General features: G+C 41.6%; 1 protein-coding gene across 6 annotated transcripts in view; it reads right to left on the bottom strand.

Annotated features, from left to right (window-relative positions):
• chd9 (chromodomain helicase DNA binding protein 9) overlaps window positions 1-20,678 on the bottom strand; it is a 68,066-nt gene that overhangs the window by 40,003 nt on the left and 7,385 nt on the right. For 5 of the 6 annotated variants that reach the window (XM_056380597.1, XM_056380616.1, XM_056380623.1 and 2 more), the window contains one exon: window positions 4,950-5,359. In XM_056380597.1, coding sequence (XP_056236572.1) covers window positions 4,950-5,359 — 410 coding nt within the window. Of the gene's footprint in view, window positions 1-4,949; window positions 5,360-7,599; window positions 7,794-20,678 lie in introns of those variants that run through there. The other variant, XM_056380634.1, reaches the window with a different exon arrangement.

Genomic DNA, 20,678 nt, shown 5'->3' with positions numbered 1-20,678 from the left:
TGGAGAGCTGGTGAGCTGAAATGAGACGTGTTACCATATTACACCTGTTACAACTAAGTCAGTGTTGTATTACAGCTAGCTGTTTGTTCTGATAGGCCTGTGTGCTTCCTCCTATCTGTCTTGTGTCCACACGTATTCAGTCCCAGAGTGAGATGTCATACTGATAAATGGTGTGTGCACTTGAGTGTCTAATCGGCTCAGTTTTACCTACTGGAGTTATTGTTGTACTGTATTTTTATTTTATTGTTGTTAAAATGGTACATCTGCTTACTTTGTTTTATTAAAGTTTTAACTTTATAATCTTAGCTGTTTAAACAAAAAAGAAAGTGTTGAAAAAGAGGGAGTATAATCAGGTCATCTGGTGTTCAGACCAATATGGGAGTGTTTATGTTTTCAGTTTTTATATTTACATTACAGTGCCATGAGCCTGTGACTGATCATAGTCTGACTTCTCATGATTCATGGCCCAGACCTGCCTGACTGCCTTATGCTAAGTTATCACTACACGATTGTAGCCCTGATTTTAGACACAGCGACAGTTTTTGGAGATTGCTGAGAAAATCCACACATCAGAGGCAAATTGGCACTTCTGAGAGACTCGCCGATGCAATGCAGACACCTGAAAGATATCTAGCAGGCTAAATAACTCGACCTATCAAGGAGTCCAAATCCAGTAGTGTGAAAAGTGTTGTGACCCAGTTGTGACTTGCAATGAGTGCAGTGACGAGCTACAGCTAATGAGAGCGCAAGACACAGGGAGAGGGGAAACCCGGGGGAGGAGTGGTACAGCATCAATTTGGGAAAAAAAAAAATCCTGCCTCGTGCAAGGTATCATGTCATTTCCCATGTCACCTGTGTCCTGCGTGTTTTCGTGACCAATCATAGTTAGACCAGACAGACTCGTGGGGAATTCCTCCTGGTGGGAGATCATGTAGTGGTCAAGCCACAACGATTTCAGGATTACAAATTACAAGACAACAAGTTGTGTAGAGTGAACAGTATGACTGTGAAGGTCATTTGGTGTGTATATAGCATTAGTGAAACTGGATTTAGTAAATGTCCCTGTCCTTTAAAGGACAAAACAGAAGTAGGTTTTTGTTAAATGTAATTTGTTATAACTGATAATTTACTGCACAACATAATGAAAGGGAAATGGACATTCCAGTGGAATATTTTTTCACATCATCATGGTCATCGAGTCAAATTGATGTTGCTTAGTGAGACCTCAATCTTCATCACTAAGTACAGCTCTTCAGAAAATCTGCTCCAAATTGTCTGCTCTCTATTGTGCAACTTCTAATTAGTAGAAAAGTAAATGCTCCATTAGCATGCCAGCTATGAATCTTCACACCTCAGATGAAATATTCACACACTCCCACAAGCCTCTTGTCATATACAGACAGAACTATACGTCATTGCCACATTTGCACCGAGGGCCTATATATCTGAACTTCTTTTCTCAATTAAAACAGGAAGGGGAGCACGGAGTAGGAGCTACGAGTGTAAATGATGACTGCGGCCACATCCTAAAGGATTGCATCACACATATATAACAAGAGAAAATTAGAATCACACCATTCAGGCACGACAAGGAACAGGGTGACATTTAGATCTGTTCTGATTTCTTTTGACAAAAATCAAGTATATTTGGTATAGCTGAGACAATTCTGACTGGACTGAGGTTCATTCAAGATAATGTGGACAGACTGTCTATGGCGAGGTGCCCTGTTTTGTGCAGGCCAGCGCATATTCCTAATGATCTTGAAATAATAGTCATGGTAAAATTGGGGCCAGTAATTGAGCTCTAAAAGTCTTGCCTACCACTAACTCTACAGACTGAGAGCATTCAACTGTGTTGAAAAACTTAGAGTAAACAAAAACAAAAGCTTTTTAAAAAGAAAACAAAGCTTTCAAAGAAGTATGAAAGGTTTTGGCCTGTATAGAATTTTGTCTAAGATTGTGCCAGTTCGTCATCTGACCTGACATTTTAAAACGGCCGGAGTACATGATGCAATGAGTGTTATAAAAGGATGACTGAAACAATATTAGGCTACATAAGCGGGCTATGCTGCATGCATCCTGATCTGATGCTTTTTTTGCATGTAGGCCAAGTATGGTTACACTGAATAAAAATGGGTTACACAGCTCATTACCTCATAACAACAAAGACCGTTACCAGTGACACATTTGCATGAAGGACTGCAGACAACTTGTCAACTGCTCTTCATGATTAACAAGTCTTTGACTGCATTTGATTAAATGCTGATGGTTTCATCAAGTGTCTCCACGGATACAAGGCAGTTAGGAGGATAAAGGATCTGGGCCTGCACCTTTTTATATACAGTCTATGGTCTGCACTGAATAACCAAGTTAAGTTTCCTGATCTAAAAAGTGTTCTGCTGCAAAGTTAAATTACATGATCAAATGTTTATTTAATTTCATGATAAAAACGGAGCTTGTTCAGTAACACCACCAGATCAGCAGTCCTTTAGTTGACCAAGCAACTGACTTACTGTGAGCATCACCAGACAAGTACATCCAGCTAAAGCCGGAAAGCTGCTGGGACTGTATCACCATGACTGATGCCTCCAACAACTCACTATTCTCCCAAACATCAGCATTGCCACAACTTTGTCATTATCACACACACACACTCACACTCACACACACACACACACACACACACACACACACAATCCATTATCTGCTACAGCTTTTCTCCCTCTGCCTAGCTCATCTAATTATTAATCAACGCAGCTGCCAGCCAGATATTATTGTTGACCATTGTCAGTCATTCTCACACTAGGTCTCAAAAATACAGGCGTTCTCAACGATGGTTCAAACTAATGCCATAAGTTGTTTGTTTTTTCCCTCCGTTGCACAAGCTGACATTTCCATATTTAAACATTCCCCTTTTCCTTCAGCTCCCTGCCTCGGCCCTCACATCTGCACCAGCTGATATTTCAATAGCTTGTGTTGGGTGTGGCTTATAGCTGCACACTGCGTATAGCAGTTAAACAGGGGGATGGGAGGCGGATTATGGTATCTATACATCAGCACTACTTGCCTGAATATACTAGGCAGTACTGTCTCACATGTAAATGCAGCCTTTGTTTGCTCCTCCCATGTCTATGCTGATGACTGAGCCTGGTTTATTGTTATGGCATGCAGTAAATTCTGTTGAACTTTGAGCTTCCATCTTGGCAACCCCAGGCAGAAAATGTACGCTAGTAAAAATGCACCAGCAAAATCCACCAGCACATGAGCAGGCTAAATCATAAAATACTCTATATAGTCACAAATACAAAGAAAAGTTGTAACACTATATATTCATAGAGACAACCATTCCTAATTTGAGGGGAAGTCCAAGGCAAGTACAGACATCAAGTGTTAGTATTCGATCCACACATACTGAAATGTGTGCACTGTTAAGATGAGCATCCTCCTAACAATATTATCTTAATCATCAAGTAATCGAGCTGAGTATCATCTCAAACGCAATGGACTCCAATTTGGACTCTTAACGTAATAAATTTTTCCTCATGAGATGTTCCCAATTTTTTTTTTTTTTTTTTCTTTTTAAATAGTGCTATCTGTAGGTCATGTGGAGAGAGTTAAACTAGTGATTCGGCAGACATAAATGAACAGCAGCAAATGTGACCTCTTGAAATAAACATTTAAAACACCAACACCATACCATCTTATGTCACAAAGAATCTCAACTATCCCTTTAAGTCCCTGAGGCTCGATGACATCAGGTTTCATGTTATTTGTTAGTTTTTTCCTCCTCAATCAGAGCAAGTGAAACAGACCATTGTGTTAACACTGCATATCTGCATATCTTGTTCGGCCGGTACTTTGTGACATTTATCAGTTTGCCCTAGGTTATGCACATCAACTAGAACAAGACTATATGAACACCTAGTATATGGCTGAACCGTATATGGTCAATTTGCAAAATTGAGGACACATTTAAAACTGTTGAGGAACAGCTGTAAACAACTACTGTCAATGGAAAGTAGCTCAAGCCTACTCAAAAAGTCATTAAATGTCATTAGATGACGTAACACGCTAATTATTAATTGCGTCGCATTAGCCTAGTGTCAGCTGGTTTCAGCCATTTACCTGTTTGCTTCTTTCCTATTCTCTTTGTTCACATATAAAGTATTCTAATACAGCCAAATTTCCAACAAAGCTGTTGTTATTTACATGTTTTTCTTTTTCTGTTGTCAGACAATGGATCAAGTATGAAATAGTGACTGAAACATGGTCCATTAAGACTACATGTTAACCATCAGTCCCTTCAAAGCCATTTCTAAGCTGCTGCTCTGCACTGCAAAAATCTTAAGTTAAAAGCAAGAGAATATCGTATTATTTTGTCTCTCACACAGCGCACAGCCTTCGCCTGGGTAACAAACTGCTGCTCTGCCACTCTGCCACTCACTGAACAGAGAAGGCGCAGAGAGGTGTGCCTCTCATTCATGGCGTAGTATTGGCAACTCTCTTCTTTGTAAAGCAGCTAAGGTTCATTTAAAAAGTTAATATATTTGTCGCTAGGTGTCTGTAAATGAAAAATTACGAACCATTAAACCTTTTTTTTTTTCCAGTACTGACAAAATAGCAGTGAATAATGCCTAAATGATTTATTTGATGTACACAAAGTAATTAATTCTAATTTTGATGATCAATTAACTAATTTTATCATTTGCTGGTTACAGCTTCTTAAATGTGAGATGTCATATAAGACTTTTGTATCTTTTGTCTGTTTAACACATTAAGAGATCACATTGATCTTCAGGCACCTGTAACATGCATTTGTGTGGCAGTGGTTTAGACTCAGGCTGAACTGAAAGTAATGAGACCAAAGTTCTACTTACTGGATTATTTTTTAACAGCTGATGGTGCATTTCAATGGTTTACAGATAGCAGTAATGGTTGTTACTACATACCCAATCTTGGCTTTCTGCTTGGGCTTGGAGGAGGGTACAATGCAGGCTTTCCTACAAGCCTTCTCTTTGGGCCGTGCCTTTCTGTTTCCTTTGTGCTCGCGGTCACGGTGGGCCTTGTACTGTGAGGAAGAGCTGGGGAAGCTCTCGGGGCTCATGACCCGGGGGATGTTCTTCTCCCCACGCTGCCGGGCCTTTGCAATAGCCTCTGATATTATCCTATTGGCCTTCTCCTGCTTGTCCTGTGGAGTTGAATCCATCTGATGATGCGTCCTCCGCGGCGTCCTCTTCTCCGATGAGGAGCTGGATGAAGACGAAGACGATGAGGAAGAGGAGGAGGACGATGAGCTGCTTTTCACTGGGGGACTGAGGACCCGCACCTGGCTACCGGGACCATTAGCGTTCTTTCGGGGCTAAGAGAGAGGGAGAAATTTTATTTTAAACTCATACTTGGACGCTGTGCAACAGAAGGACCTAGCAACACAGAATATGATATAAAGTTGACATTTGACCTTTAAAGGAGAGCCGATGTTGTTCGAACACAAGTTTAGCAGATTCTTTCACGAAAAAAGGAAAACAAACAAACAAAAGAAAATCCGTCATAATTTTTCAGCCAATAAGGTGCCACATGTACAGGTACAGACTTCAACCACCAAGCTACTTTAAGCCAGGTTTTGCATTAAATGCATTCAACTTCTAAGGTTGGTGTTTTAGTGTTCACCTGTCTTTACATTTTGTAACGTGTAATTAAGTTAGAATAAACTGCCATAAATAACAAGATTACTATTTATGGCTGCTATGAACATATGAAGCCATTACAGTGTCATACTGCTCAGATAACATGTGACCAAACAAGCAAATCGTCGCTTCACTGTTTCACTTCCATTTCACTGAACAATAAGCAGAGTGTGAATATAATAATCAAATACAAAACGTGGGCTTAAAAGAAATAAAATTCTACAACAACCCATTTATGAAAATAAAATATACTGTGATACTGCGACGTGACCGCTGCAACTATCACTGGCTCATTCAGAAAAACATAACCTTGTGAAGGCCGTGTGAGCCACTTAGACAGCAGAGCCTGTTGATGTCCCCATCTCAGATGCCAGGAGAGGGGAGTGGACCCGTCTCGCTCTGCATGATGCTCACTTCAACTCTCAGCCTCCTTTCTAACTCGACCAGGAGACCCTCAGCATGAGAAAGGTCAGTGTTTCCTCCAAGAATTCATTTAGATCGGGTGGAGAAGAGTATGAAACTCTGAAACCATGTGACATGAAAACTCTGATCTGAGCCTGATACAAATTAAATTGTTTTAGGTGGAGCAGGTTATTCAAAAGGTAGTGTAAACACTGGCTCAGTGTAGCAGGTTACAGTGAGCCTTGCAGACATAAATAATCCAGCCTGCCTGATACATGATAATATGTGAATAATAGATGGCGTGACTGCGGTTATGCCTACACAAGCGCCTTGTGGTGGGCCTTGAGCCCAGCGGAGAGGGAACCCATAAATGGATGACCTAATCTAAAAATGTGTTGCGTATGCCTACATGGCCCAGGCGCGGCTGGTTGCTTTTTTTTCTAGCTAAATAAAGAGAATTAGCTTGAACCTCACCAACAAAGTGGGGGCAGGGAGTTGAATAATCAGCAATTCATTTGGAAGGAAGGGGAGAAAACACACACAAACACACACACAAACACACACACACACAACACACACACACACACACACACACACACACACACACACACACACACACACACACAAGAGCTGCATTATGATTTTCACGTGTGCAACGCTGCTGAGGCTATTAGGAAGAAATTTACTGGATCATGCTAGAATGTTCTCATTCATGTTAATGGTAAAAGAAAAAAGAAAAAGAAAAAGAAAGAGGGGGAGGGGTTGAAAGTAATGCTTAAGAGCGGAAGAACATGAGGGCACATGAAAGAGGTAGCATGAGGAAGAAAAAAAAATTAAAACAGGCGTCTATCAGAGAAAGGGAGTGTGAGAGAGAGAGTGAGAGAGAGAGAGCGAGAGGGACAAAAAAGATAAAATGCACCAAAAGTGAGAGCACTGCAGCTGTGTAATACATCTATAAATAACTGAAATTACAGCCTGCCAGCACTGCAGTGATTTCAATCTCTCTAGCAGCACGTAGTCCCATGAAAACGGTGGGGACCATTACAGCCCATGAAAAGGTAGAATAAGCTCCATTCGGGCCGGCCAGCTTTCCCTCTCTCTCACCCCCTCATTTCCACATGTAGTGAGCTCTCTGGTGACTGACAGGCTCAACTCATGGAGGACACACACACTCACACACACACACACACACACACACCATATACTGTACATAAACTACAGCGCAGGGCAGCTTGCAGAGAGTTTCACAGGAGGATGGGAAAGCGTTTTATGGAGTGAATAGACAGTGGGGGTGGGGAAAAGAAAACACTGTAAATCTAGTGTGCCTTAGTAAGGTCTAACACAGCAAAGCAAATGAGTACGGAGGGGAGGAAAAAAAAAAGCAGCAATGAGTTCAAGATGGCGGCAGTGCAGCATGAGCCAGTAGCAGAAGAGGTTGTTCAGTTCCTGCCGGCCCCTCCTCCTCCTCCCCCTTGTCCCTCCTCCCTCCCAGCTCTCAGAGCAGCTCACTTACCCTTCCTCTTGGCCTCTTCACTGTAGACATGGTGTTTTTTTTTTCTTCCTCTTTCCTCCCCCTCTCCAACCGGCTAACAAAAGCCTTGCCCTTTCGCCGGGTTTTTTCTCTCTCCGTTGCTCGCTCACGCTTTCTCTTACAAACACACTCACTCTTTCCCTTTCAACAGTCGTTTTCTCTCACTCTTCCTTGAGCTGTGTGTCCCCCCCTCCCCTCCCTCTCTCCTCGTTTGCCTCCCCTCCTCCTCCCCGGTCAGCTCTTCTCCTCAGGCAGTGTGGAGCGCTGGAGCTGTTCGTCTCCTCCTCCCCCAGCGGGCAGGGCTCAAGAGGAGCGCATGGGAGCTCTCTCTCTCTCACCCTCGTTTGTCTCTTCACAGGGTGATGAGGGAGCAGCGTTGTGGGCGGTAGAGGAGGTGCGTGGCAGTCCAGGAAGCTCTCATTCTGCTGCTGCGTGCTGCTTTGCTGTCGTCCGGCTTCACCCAAGTCTCCCTCACTCTCTGTGTGTGTGTCAGAGTTGCCTTCCCCTGCCTCCTCTCTCCTCCCCTCTCATTGATTCCTCTTTCCGCCTGCCTTTCGTGTGCGCTCTCTATGACTTTCTGAGCCTTCTCCCTCTTATTTCTCGTTCTTTCTTGATCTTTACGCTCTGCCGTTTCCCTCTGTGCGCTCCTCTTCGTCTTCTTCACCAGCTGGGATAAGGTAGGTTACTCCTTTTATTACACACAAAAACGCTTTTGTGTTAGCTTGCTCGCTTGTTTGGCCGGTTGTTTTTTCCTCCTTTTTCCCACTTGTCTTTTTCCTCGTTCTCCCTCGCTGCCCTCCCCTCTCCCTGGCTGGGGCGTGTATGGCGAGCTCGAGATTCTGGCAGGCAGAGCGGTGGAAAATGAAAGCACAAAGCAGCAAAATGCATCAGCATGAATATTAGAGATGTCGTTAAAACCCAGACTCGTTTTTCTCTCTCTCTCTCTCGCTCACTCACTCGCTCTCTCACTCTCTCTCTCTTTGTAAGGAAGTAGGCCAGCAGATGGTGCTAGCAGTTATTACATTAACTTTCACAACTTAACCCCCAAAGTACTGGATTTCTCCCACACCAAAGATTGTCAACATCGCAGCTTTTTTTGTCCTCATGTAGGTTACTGCCAGTGAGGTGCTGATTTATTTATGGAACAGCATCATCCAAGAGAGCTAGATGAACAAACAGATAAACAAAATCCCAAAGGCTAAAAATGTATTCCTTATACAAACAGCTCACAAAGTTGAAGACATGAAGAAATCAACACAGCAGCGTATAGCAGACTTTCTACTCCCTAACCCTACCAGACACATGCAGCCTTCACTGCACTAGACTAGAGTGGTGAATTCAAGCACTTGTGAGGTCAAGTCCTGGTCACCCAGCTATGACTTCTGGAAAACAAATTCCAAGAGGGGAAACTGGGATGTGTCCAACACATGCAGCTCTTCCCGTGCGCCAGAACAGATCTTGGAGGAACGAGTTGGCCTTTCAGGGGACTCCTGTCAGCAGGATACAGAGGCCATGTGCATCGGCTGGCACATGGTATTGGGAATTATGCAGAGATACACGGCTGGCTTAGAGCCAGGTACAGTGCACTGCACTACTGGGCCAGGCCTGAGTTACTGACAGTTACCCCAGCAGCTTTTAAATCTTTATTTACTGTGAGAAAACAGCTGAACAGGCTTCTTCTCAAACACCCTGTTCACTTTTCATACAGCTGCACACACACACACACACACACACACAGGCATTTATGAATTGCCAGTTCAACCAGGACTAAGACCCACATAGGCCTACCTGTGGACTAGCACTGGAAGTATGCTTTTAACACCATGTGGTCCTAACACAGTGGATGTGTTTATCAATATAGGGCTAGAATTCATCATTTTGAGTTGGGACAGGTAACGATCAAATTCAATTGAAAAGATTAACACTTTTTAGAACACAATGTGTCAATATGTCTCCTGACAGGTAATGCTGACTACAGGCTGTTTATTTAAAGAAATTAGTAAATATAGCACAACACACACAGCAAGACAACGTCTGGGATCTGACGCAATATCTTAAGAAGCAAAACAAAAATCTTAAAAAGCAAATATCTCCAAGGCACTCTGTTATTGGGTAAATATGAAATGTTCTCCATGTGCTTCTATGAAAAGAGCCTGACCTCCAGACAGGACTTTGAGGTTTTGGGTCATACATGTCCCATAAAATGTAATTTTGTATTGCTTATTTTTGTATAGCTTATCAAATTGTAGCCCCAAACCAAACTACACTATTTGTTATGAGTTTATTCAAGTATGATGTGAAACCAAAGTGAACGTGTATGGGCTACAACACAATATGGCTTTACATTGTATGTTGTACAAATAACCTAAATAAAACTTCTATGCAATTGACCATCTTCAATGGTGTGGACAGCCTTACTCAAAATGTGCATGTGGTGTGTGCATGTGTGTGTAGGGGTTGTGGCTTATAACATCAGAGAAATGAGCACTGCCTACACCCAAGAATGACAGTTGTACTGGAAATTGTCTCACTTTATCACTGTGGTTTTTGTAGTTTTACATTTTACAGCTTTATATCTCCCACAATAACACAGATGATTGCTGTGTAGGCATAACAATGGCTGTCCTTTCCAAGTATGTGCAGCAGCAGGCATCAGATCCACCTGCCAGGACAGGCCTTGGAGTTTGGACTTTAAAGCAGACCACATGCGTAGTGGGAGCTGAGCAACAGCGTCCTCTCCAAAAATCCACCGTCAGATAATGCCCACCAGGGTACAGGGGCCTGGGGGTGAGCTTTGACTACTCACACATCGACAGTGCAATGGGTGTTAAAACTCTTAAAACAAATTAACTAAAATAGTCTCAAAATAGTCTCTACATATCAGTCACAAACAGTCAAAATGAAAACAAAATGGTGTCCTTCATTACTGCATCTGGTGTAGATGTACATAATGATTCAACCTCTTTCATTTGCAACAAGACAAAATGACCTTTACACTGCTCAGGTGGAAAAATTAATTTTGCTTAAGGAAACATCATGTAACAATTGCCATCTACAATGTAGATAAATCACTACAATAGTTAACAGGCTATTTGATCGGTAAAACAGGCAAGAGGTGACAATGTCTGAATAATATCTTAGCTAGTTAGTTATTTAGTCAAAGACTTAGTTACCATAAATGGCAGTTAGTAATGAAAAAAACGTTATTTCTACAGAAAAATGTTTGTTTGTGTGAGAAACGAGAAGCAAAGGAAGAGAAGAGCACTAGAGAATAACATGCACATGCTTCAACGGTCACATGGCATGAAGCCACAGCTCCTTGGCAACTAAACGGTTAATATGCAAACAAGCCGGGCAGATCTGTATGAAGGGGAGTGGCTTCCTTTAAGGACAGATGAGGGAGGGGATAGGAAGAGGAGGGGAGGGGAGTAGAGGAAGGGGAGGGGAGCAGCAGAGCTGGTGAAAGGAAGCAAGTGAAAAAAAATGTGTGTGTGTGTGGGGAGAGGTAGGGTGGCTGCAGAGGCACAGGTGTCTGTCTCTGAACACTCCATTACTTCCTCATCAAAGGGCCTGTATTAGTGCACCACTGCTCTCATTTCTTGCCTGTACCACCGTGAGAGTCTCCACTAACTCAACATTAGGGAAATGAGAGCTGAGAACTAGCAATGCACTGACTGGAAATGAAAAGATGGCTAGTGGTGCTTCAGAGTCCACAGCAAGCTATTTCTCTCATACAGAGATGAAATCCATAGCTAACTGGAATCTAATGTCACCCAGTGTTAATGGCAACATTATCCATGGTGCACTGGCTGAAAAAAATGAAGTTTTTTTTTTTTATCTAGTATGCTCTTATGCCACTGTAGATGATGCACAGGTCTGGTTATTGGTTATTTAAGCTTTCAACTTTTAAATGCTTAGCAAAAAAGTGAAAAATACTACTTGATATCACATGACATACCTGATATACATAATGCTGCTTGCACTGGTGGTTCAACATAGTTGTTAGGGAATATCTGTCCAGTTTTAGAACATTAGCGCACACACCAACCTGTTGTAGTATCCTTGAGCGAGCCATTAAATACACACAAAGTCATGTGAAACTATAATGGATGTTTCATTAATTTTTTCTATCAAATCTTGTTACTTTTCTTTGGCTGATGACATTTTAGTTTGAATTATCTGACATACAGGGCTTGCTTTTCTAATGTCAACAGTAATTCATATAGGCAACCAGAAGTTGGACTTCTTCAGCTTGATCAGTGACTAATAATCCCAAGTGGTTTCAATTAACAATGATAAGAAAGGGATACAAAAAAATCCAAACCTTCATAATTGATAATCAAAATCGTCAGAAACACATGGTCATTTTACTAATTAATTAATTGACTAAGATCTCCTACAATGACGCCATCTTCTCGGAGGCATCAGTTGTAGCATAATAAGAAGTCTTTCAACACAATAGTGCTCTCATCCACCACTTGAGAGGCTGTTTCAACACAGTGTAACACTCACAAATTAACAACTGATCAGCAAAGTAATTTATTCTGGGAGGAAATCTTTAAAATGGATATAAATGATAAAATGCAGTTCCATGCAGACTCCTGAAAGGTGGAAATTCTAAATACGAAAATAAAATATTCAGATGTTGTCAGATATATTTGCATGAGTGGCCCAAACAATCCAATATAAAAAATCAGTACTGAAGCAAAACATTTGTGATCAAAGTGTTTACATGAGAAACAGCTAATTTCTACAACTCTAATAATATATCTAACCAACAAAAACAATGCTTGATAAACAATGTCATTTTCACCCCCAAACTCAGCTGAACCTTTGCTACACTTTCCATACTTCCTTCTCTCTCTGTGATCACTGAAAATAGCCTTGGTCCATAGTGTTTCTCAAAGAAATAAAAACATCACAGATCTCCTACTTATGGCTTCATTAATGAAACCGATTGTTAAGTTTAGTTGCCAAAAAAAAAAAAAAAAAAAAAAAAGATTAGGCTTGTCTAATTAGGCCTACAGCTACAGGCCAGTTTGCAGCCACACTGGAGTGTGAGGCAGCAGCAGGGTTGATAAATGAAAGGAGACATGATGCACAGCAATGCTTCCTCAACCGATTAAATACAGCACCATGCATTAATGATCTTTTATTCAGGGCTGAGAGTAACAGTAGCAAGGCTGAGCATGGTGCCCTCTAGAGGAGCTGCTGGAAGTCTAACAGTGTTCTAACAGAGTGTTGTTACTACAGTCTGGCCTGCTCTACTGTGACCAGACAGCCGTACTGAGCCAGACAGAAGCAGTGAGAAACAGGGGAGCACAAGCTCACAGTACAAAGAGTGAACACTTCAGCTGCAGTATCATTGTAAGAAAAATTGCGTTTTTATAATTTCTTCACATTTATTTATCACGGTGGATATAAAGTCATACAGAAACAATACTTTGCTCCGGGGTGCTACCCTCCATCCTCTATTGTTGGCCACTATCACACAAGTGGGGATTTACTCCCCTGCTGCCATGCTCAAAGGTGCCTAGTCAGCAGTTTGCGCAAAGTTTAGTCAAGTCTGATAACTGTACTGGCCCCAGACGATACAACAATGCTAGCAGTTTTCAATTCCTTGTGTGTGGGTGTGTGTGCCTGTGTACTCACACTAATCTTTACACCAGGTTAATTCTGAGCCAATACAGCAATTAATGCACTAGATAAAATTAACTCTCTGGTCCAGCTATAGCAGGGACATGCGTTGCTACAGTAGCCCTTTTGCATTCCCATGCAACTCCCTTCCAACAGCCTTTAACAAAGACAGCCTATTAGCTCACTATTATGCAGTCAGCTAAATGACTTGAATTGAAGTTCAGCACAGACATTCACTCTTGCTGCTGATAAAAAGATTTTTGAGTGCAAACAGGTCCATGTGAAGTGTTATAGGAACAGCATGTTGGACCTGGTCCTAATCTGGTTTGGACAGATCTGAACACTAGGGGGTGACTGTGAGGACAGGCAGCAAGAATGCAAGGTAAAGAGAAAAGCAGTCTGCCATCATCTTTCTGTGAGGTGACTGTCATATCTGAATCAGTTTATTAAAATATACCAGAGTAGTTTTCTAAATTTCACTGAAAGCCACCTGAAAATACAAAAGGGAAGTTGACTGGAGTATGAACAACCCACAATAATGTGACAAGCAGTGATATTAATATTAACCAGCATTTGGGACTGTTTAAGTTATTTCACATACTGTCAATGACAGTACAAAACCTGTAGAGCTAACAAGTTACTCATCATGTTTCTCAGATTTCCAGATGATGAAAATGTGTACTCAGCACCTGAGAACCAGTTTGTATCATGAGTTAACATTTCAAATTGTTGCTTCTCCTCAACTGGCTGCTAAGTGAACAAACAGAAGCATCACCTTTGCTGAATATTACTGACCATTTCAACTGCCAAATCCATATGTGCTGCCACTAAGTGGTGTTTATGAAATCACTGAATTCAAGTGTAAAATTTCAGATATATGAAGAAAATATCAGATATATGAATGGTAGCCTTCTAAAACTGGCATTCACTAAATTTGTGGAGGCCTTTCAAATCTTATTTTCAACTAACAGTTTTGACTTGGGTTTGAGAGTTGTGCAGAATACAGAGTATAATCTAAGATTGGCTCTGTGTCAATCAGGCCCAATAACTGAGAAGAGCAGGCAGTGATTCTAACTAGGGCATCTGCCCTCTCAGAGGGCAGTCGCTAAGCAAGATTTAAGATGATATTTTAAGGGCTAGCACTGTGTGCATGCACTAGCGAGCATGAGCCAAAGTGAAAGCAAGAGGCCATCCATCCATCCACAGAGGGACACCCTTCACAATTAATAGCTGACTCCCAGATTTTATATACCAGCAGCGCCATTGTGGATCCTTTCCTATCCAAACACACTTTAACACTCAAAAAGCAGGTCTCTTTTAGGTTAGATAAAATATTAGCACACTTAATACAAATGCAAAATCTGTACAGCTATCACACACTGACAGCTGTTACCTGAGTGTCAGTTAAAGCTGAACCAGAATCCAGTAAATTATGATGATTTTATAAACTGCTCCATGTTGTAATAAACTGAAATTATCCTTTAAAATAACTATGGGGTCTCCACAACCACAGATCTGTACAAATCAAAAGATACCGTATTCAACAGTATTTGTTTGTTCCTTTAAAGTGAGGCTCCAGTAACTTGGACTTGAAAGCAGCACAGGTGGCTTCCAAAGAAATGGCAGTTTTGCAGGTGCTGTATAATTCATGTTCCCCAGAGGAATGAAATATGATTTGCATATTGAACCGCAAAAGGTTTTCATGTATTTTACATGATGCATCACAAACAAAATTGTGAAGCTTCTTCTTTAAGCCTGTTTTTTAACAGTGGTTGTTCTGAGTTGCTCTCTGAATCAGAGATGGCACAGCAAGTCAGGCACCAGGCAGTGAAGTGAAGCTGAACTGTGCAAAACAAGCCGGATGATGCCATTCATTAATGGGAACATCGGTGCAAACCGAAGAGTGGAGCTGAGAGGAGGTCCCTCAGGATGTGAAAGAGAGAGAGAGCTAGACAGAGACAGAGAGGGAGGGATGAGGTAGAGGGGAATTCAGCAAGGGGCTTACTGCCAGACCTTTACAACTCCTTCATTATTGAAGCAGTGCAAAGGGAGAGTAGGGCCAATGCCTGTGTAAAGAGGAACACACACAGAGGCAGCTACGTACATCCGCGCACAAGCAAGACAGAGCGGGTGTGTAGTCGACCTGCAGCCTTCAGGAATTGATGAAGTATAGGGATTTTTTTCCCTCCTCTGAATTCTACCTCCTGCTTAGTTCGAGGCAGGTGTCTGTGGAGTCAGTCTCTGCTGGAATGGTAAAGGCCAGGCACACAGACTGTCTTCCACCACAAAAGAGAAGATTATTTACTGGATCACCTCGACCATTTAAGTATATTCATTTATAAGTATATGATCAAATACATGCAGAAAATCCACAAGGGTTGAGTTGTGTGACTCTGAAGCAAAGCTGCATCGATGAAACAGAAATCAGATTATGCAGGCTTTACCATTTTGCTGAAAAACATGGGCAAAACATGTGCAAGGAGTTAGATTATTATGAAAAGTTCAGTGTCAGAATTTGATTATATCAGACACTGTAGTCTACGACAGTTTGATGTTAAAAAGCAAGCTGTCAGAGGCAGGCTGGATTGTTTCAGTATCTTCAGCATTTTATCCAATTGTGGCTGTAAATATGATAAAATAAATGAAAAGTAGTGACAATCAGAGTGACTGCCTGGCTGTGAGAGAGAGCAGACAAAGAGCAGCAAGTGATGACAAGGATATGACTTGATGAAAAACAAAGAAAAGTTAATGTTCACAAAGCAACTGCACTTAAAAGCATGACCAGAAAATAATCCTGTTAATTTCTGTCAATAAAAGTCAATGGATGAAGACAAAAAGACCAGTGGCTGTATCAAACCGCAGATATACATGGCACTGTAGAAACCTGTCTCTCTTTTTTAAACTGACCATTTTTACCCATACTTATAGTCTCAGTTCTCCAGGAAACCATTTAGGTCACTAACATTTCATGTTAATGGATGATTGCAGGAGAAGGAAGAGAAAACCGCCGGTGGGTGTGAGAAGAATAACGTTTGTGCCAGCATTTGTTTAAAGTTATATTTTAGTGTATTTCCATACATTTTAAAACTTCACAACTTCAGCACTGCACCTTAAGTACAAAAATATAGAACCCATTTTATTTTGAAAAATACAACCATTCGGTCGCACACCATTAAAAGGTTTTAGGGGCATGCATTTTTTTTCAACACAAAAAACTATTTTTTCTTTTTTTATATCTTTGAAATCACACCCAGGCTGTTAAAGCTGATTTCAAACAATGACATTTTTCAGTTATACATCAATTAAAATGTAAGTTTGACTGGCAGTTTGGACACTAAACAGATGAGGCGTTTCAAAATTGTCTGCTAAACCAACAATTATATACAATTGATAGCGACACAGAGCATATTATGGATTCTTTTGGTTTGTATCTGATTTGTTGTATCTACATCTAAAGAGTCTTGTATCAGTTTCCTGTTATTTCCTGTTAAGGTGACTGTTCATTTTGCAAAAAATTAGGTTAAAAAGAAAAACATAAAAAATCTGTCGGCTTTCAAAAACGACTACATGTTCTTTCTCACTAAGGGTACAAAGGTAAATTAGTTTCATACAATTGCCATCTCAAACAATCATCTAAATCTTTCACTCGTATGAATAATTTTCCACACAGCAAAGTGGAGACACTTTGAACTATAAACATGTTTGCATAGTAAAAAGCTGAATCAAGGTAAAAGGGACTACACTGGTTTTGGTAAAGCTGGTGGTGTGTGCTAATACTGCTAATGTTTAGGAGTCTAGCCACATTTTACTCCCCCAAGTCAAGGAAACCTGGACATTATCAGGAATACCAAGATGGTTATAACACTGTATGAGACTGTATGAGAACCATTTTTGCAATATCTTACAATGGAAAACACAAGAAAGAAATTTGTAAACTACTTTTTAAGCACTGGGTAAATTAAAATATATCCTTACATGCCATTCAAGAAATTTTGTCAACCACAAAATATTTTTGAACCTCTACAACCAAAATAATTTTTTTTATCCTTGTTTATTTAGAAGTTACCTTTTTGTGAACCTGTATGGCGATACTGTAGCTTGTCTCAATACACAATGAGTAATGATAGATTAATGGTGTATCAGTTTCACCAATGAACTTTCTTCTTCAAAAATGAACAGTGAATTGAAGTCAAGAATTGAGTCAATTGTCCTGTCAACAGAAATCATGTGTTGTAAAATACACACATAACACTCAATAAACAAAGTCTCATCTTACAACACTGGAGTCCATGGCAACTAGCTAATGACTTCCTAATGACACAAACCTGTTTGCTGAACTTACAAATCAGTAACCAGTCAGCCAACCGTCGTCTCTGTGGACAGCATGACCGACATTAACTTCTGTCAAAGTCAAACTGTAGCAAAGACAACCATGTATCAGCTGGAACAGAAGGACAGACCTAATGGAGTCCCACTAACTTTAACTAGCCTTACTATAGCTAGTTTTATTCAAACTTTATTTGATATTAAGATGTTTTATTACACGATTCTCACAGACAGTCTCTTCCTCCTACCACAACCACTGTGCCAGTTATAAACACAAGGGCAAAGAGGTCATTACCATTTCATGCCTTTCCAATTTCCTCTCTTGCACCCTACACTGTGGCTAATTTACAAGTGGTTTTCATGTGGTCTTCCTCAAACTCAGGTCTTTGTCTGCTCATAGACACTGTGGTTGTCTAAGCTCCCAGCTTCCCCCTCTCTGCCAGTCAAAGGTTAACACAAGTTCAAGGAGGCTGCCAAACGTCACAACCAAAAAAGCTCACATTCCAGTCACAAACACACACAAAAAAACCCTCCACATTTGACCACTGAGCAAACACTCACCCATCCATCACCCCTGAAAAATACTCAAAGCCATTTAATCCATAGAGAAGGAGGCAAGAGAAAGAAGGAAAGGAAGACAAACAGAATAAAAGAGCATACTTTAAATTCAGACCTACTGTGCAGTTTGGGCTGGCAGCGTTCCCACATGCTCCTGACACAGTCAATCCAAGTAAAACTCCCTCCTCCCTCTCCTCTCCTCTCTCAGCTCCTCCCCCGCCTCCTCCTCCTTCTCCACAGAGCCCTCCCCTTCCGCCCACAGCAAAGACCGCCTGACTTCCTGTTTACCTCTGACCCTTAGTTATCCTCTGTCCCGCCCTTATCTGGCAGGCCTCCAAAACAGACAGGCAAATGAGGCCGGATGCAAACACATAGAACACTTGACAGAGCGAGCAAGAGAGGGCGGGGGCAAGAGTGGGGGTGGGGGGGTGTTGTGTATAGATGTTGGGGGAGGTAATCAGGGAAAGTGTGTGAATGAGACAGCCTATCACCATGTGACCACAGAAGCAGCAGGTTTCCCAGAGATGTGTGTGTGTGTGTTCAAAATGTGCGTGTGTGCGTGTTTGTGTGTGGGGCATGGTGGGTGGTGGGGTGAGTGCTGGGGTGATGCATGGTGTCAGGTTTCAGGGCTGATTATGGCATTGCCTGCACAGTCTGTTCGGCTGGTTGGCTAGGAGTTATATAAACTTCACAGAGGTCAGGAAGCAACAAAGCTAGCATGTCACACTGACGCAGCAAGCACACATATACCCTAACTTGCTTGCTGGCAACACAGCTCTGGGGCCATGGCAGGGTAGAGAGGGGTGAGCAGCGACACCCAGTCAGATAATGAATCTAAGCCAGCGATGTAGGCAGGCACAGAGGAGGCACCTGGTCAGTGTCAGTACCAGGGGGCCTGCAGTGGCTACAGCAGTCCAGGCCATCAGACTTTCATCTGATGAAAATTACAAGCAGCAGAGTTAAGGAACAGGGCAAAAATTTGCAAAGCTGATCATTAAGTATTCAAGTATCATGACAATGAAATAAGGGCTACGGATCTGCCAGAATAGATTAAAATGCAGTGAGACTGATATGGCATCCCATGGTAAAAACCTGATTCCACGAGAGATTCCAAGAGAGACTAAACAGCAACTACGAAAAACTGACAACTGTTAATTTTTCCAGGACTAGTCTGTTTTTAAATTTACTTATCTGCAGAATCAAATCACTAATACACTCATGTCAAAAAAACTGGAAGCAGTTGTAAAGACGTGTAACTGTAGACCAGCTGCATAACACGGACTTTAGTGTAATCAGCGGTTGAAGTTCATCTAAACATGTTCTCTGGTTTCTCGATTTCTCCTGCTGACCCTGTTTTGTGTGTGCACAGAAAGGACACAGATTGATGGCGAATTGATGATGGCTCTTTTGGTGCCAAAGGGTGGGACTGAAATCAGGGTGGCAGACACCCTCTTTCAGTTTGACTACACTAGGAAGGGGTGTTTTGAATGTGCTGATGTTGCCCCACAAATCTCAAAAACCAGTTTCCTTCTTGCCTTTGGGAAATAGTTTAATCTGTAACCATATGTCGGTCTATCAAATCCATATTCAGACACATTAAGATCAAGAGTATAAAAAACTACAATTGGATGTCCAAGGTTGAAATCCCACTATGCACAACCATAATTAAACAACTGCAATATGTACAATATAATACAGTACATTTTCTGGAAATCCAATTGAGAAACTATTTACGATCAAGATGAAATGAGAAGATGGAAAATCTATTTCTGGCTGATCTATATCACACAACCATTTTGTTTGCCACTTTAACATGCAGAGAGATCTCAAAGATGTCAGTCTTGCGCTCCTAACTAGTCACAGCAAAAAGACTGACTGCTGACTCACATGAGTACACGTAAGCATTTCAGAGTGGCATGCAGCTCAGATGGGTCTCACTGGAGTGCTTGATGCCTGCAAGCTTGAACTACTTCCTCAGAGAAAACCCATAACAGTGAAATGAAATGATGAAATGATTAATGGGACAGACGAGAGTTCTACACACATCTGTTCATTTGAATTTAGATCCATTGCAACAGGGCCCGAGACATTATTTTTACTCAATTTAACCTCTGAATACAGCAACCTGGGACAACTATTCAATCTTGAACCCCGGGTGCTCATCACAGCTGCAGCTGACCATTACAACCATTGGAAATCCTAATTAGCCACATTCACTGTGGGGGAGTGAAGAGTGGGCAGCTATCCCCTGATGCCTTGCCTGTTCAGCAAACACACTATCAGCAGGCTCTTCACACATCAGTGCACATGAATAGCACAGTCAGCCTGTAAGCATCAACACAGGGCTGGATGTTGACACAGACAGGGAGAGGCTCATGCGTATGGCTGTGGTTCACAGCCCAATTCAATCAAGGACCTTTGCAGATGGGCAAATAGCCTGTGTGGATGAGCTCTGGTTTAGGCAGACCACCAGTTTTGTTGTCACCTGCTGCCTGTTGGGGGAAAGTTGAGGCAGTAATCAACACACAGGTTGTGTTTTG

This window comes from Seriola aureovittata, chromosome 1, assembly GCF_021018895.1.
Source record: "Seriola aureovittata isolate HTS-2021-v1 ecotype China chromosome 1, ASM2101889v1, whole genome shotgun sequence".
Taxonomy (NCBI): Eukaryota; Metazoa; Chordata; class Actinopteri; order Carangiformes; family Carangidae; genus Seriola; species Seriola aureovittata.
Note: the sequence above shows the minus strand (reverse complement) of the source record. Positions and strands in the feature narration are given on the sequence as shown.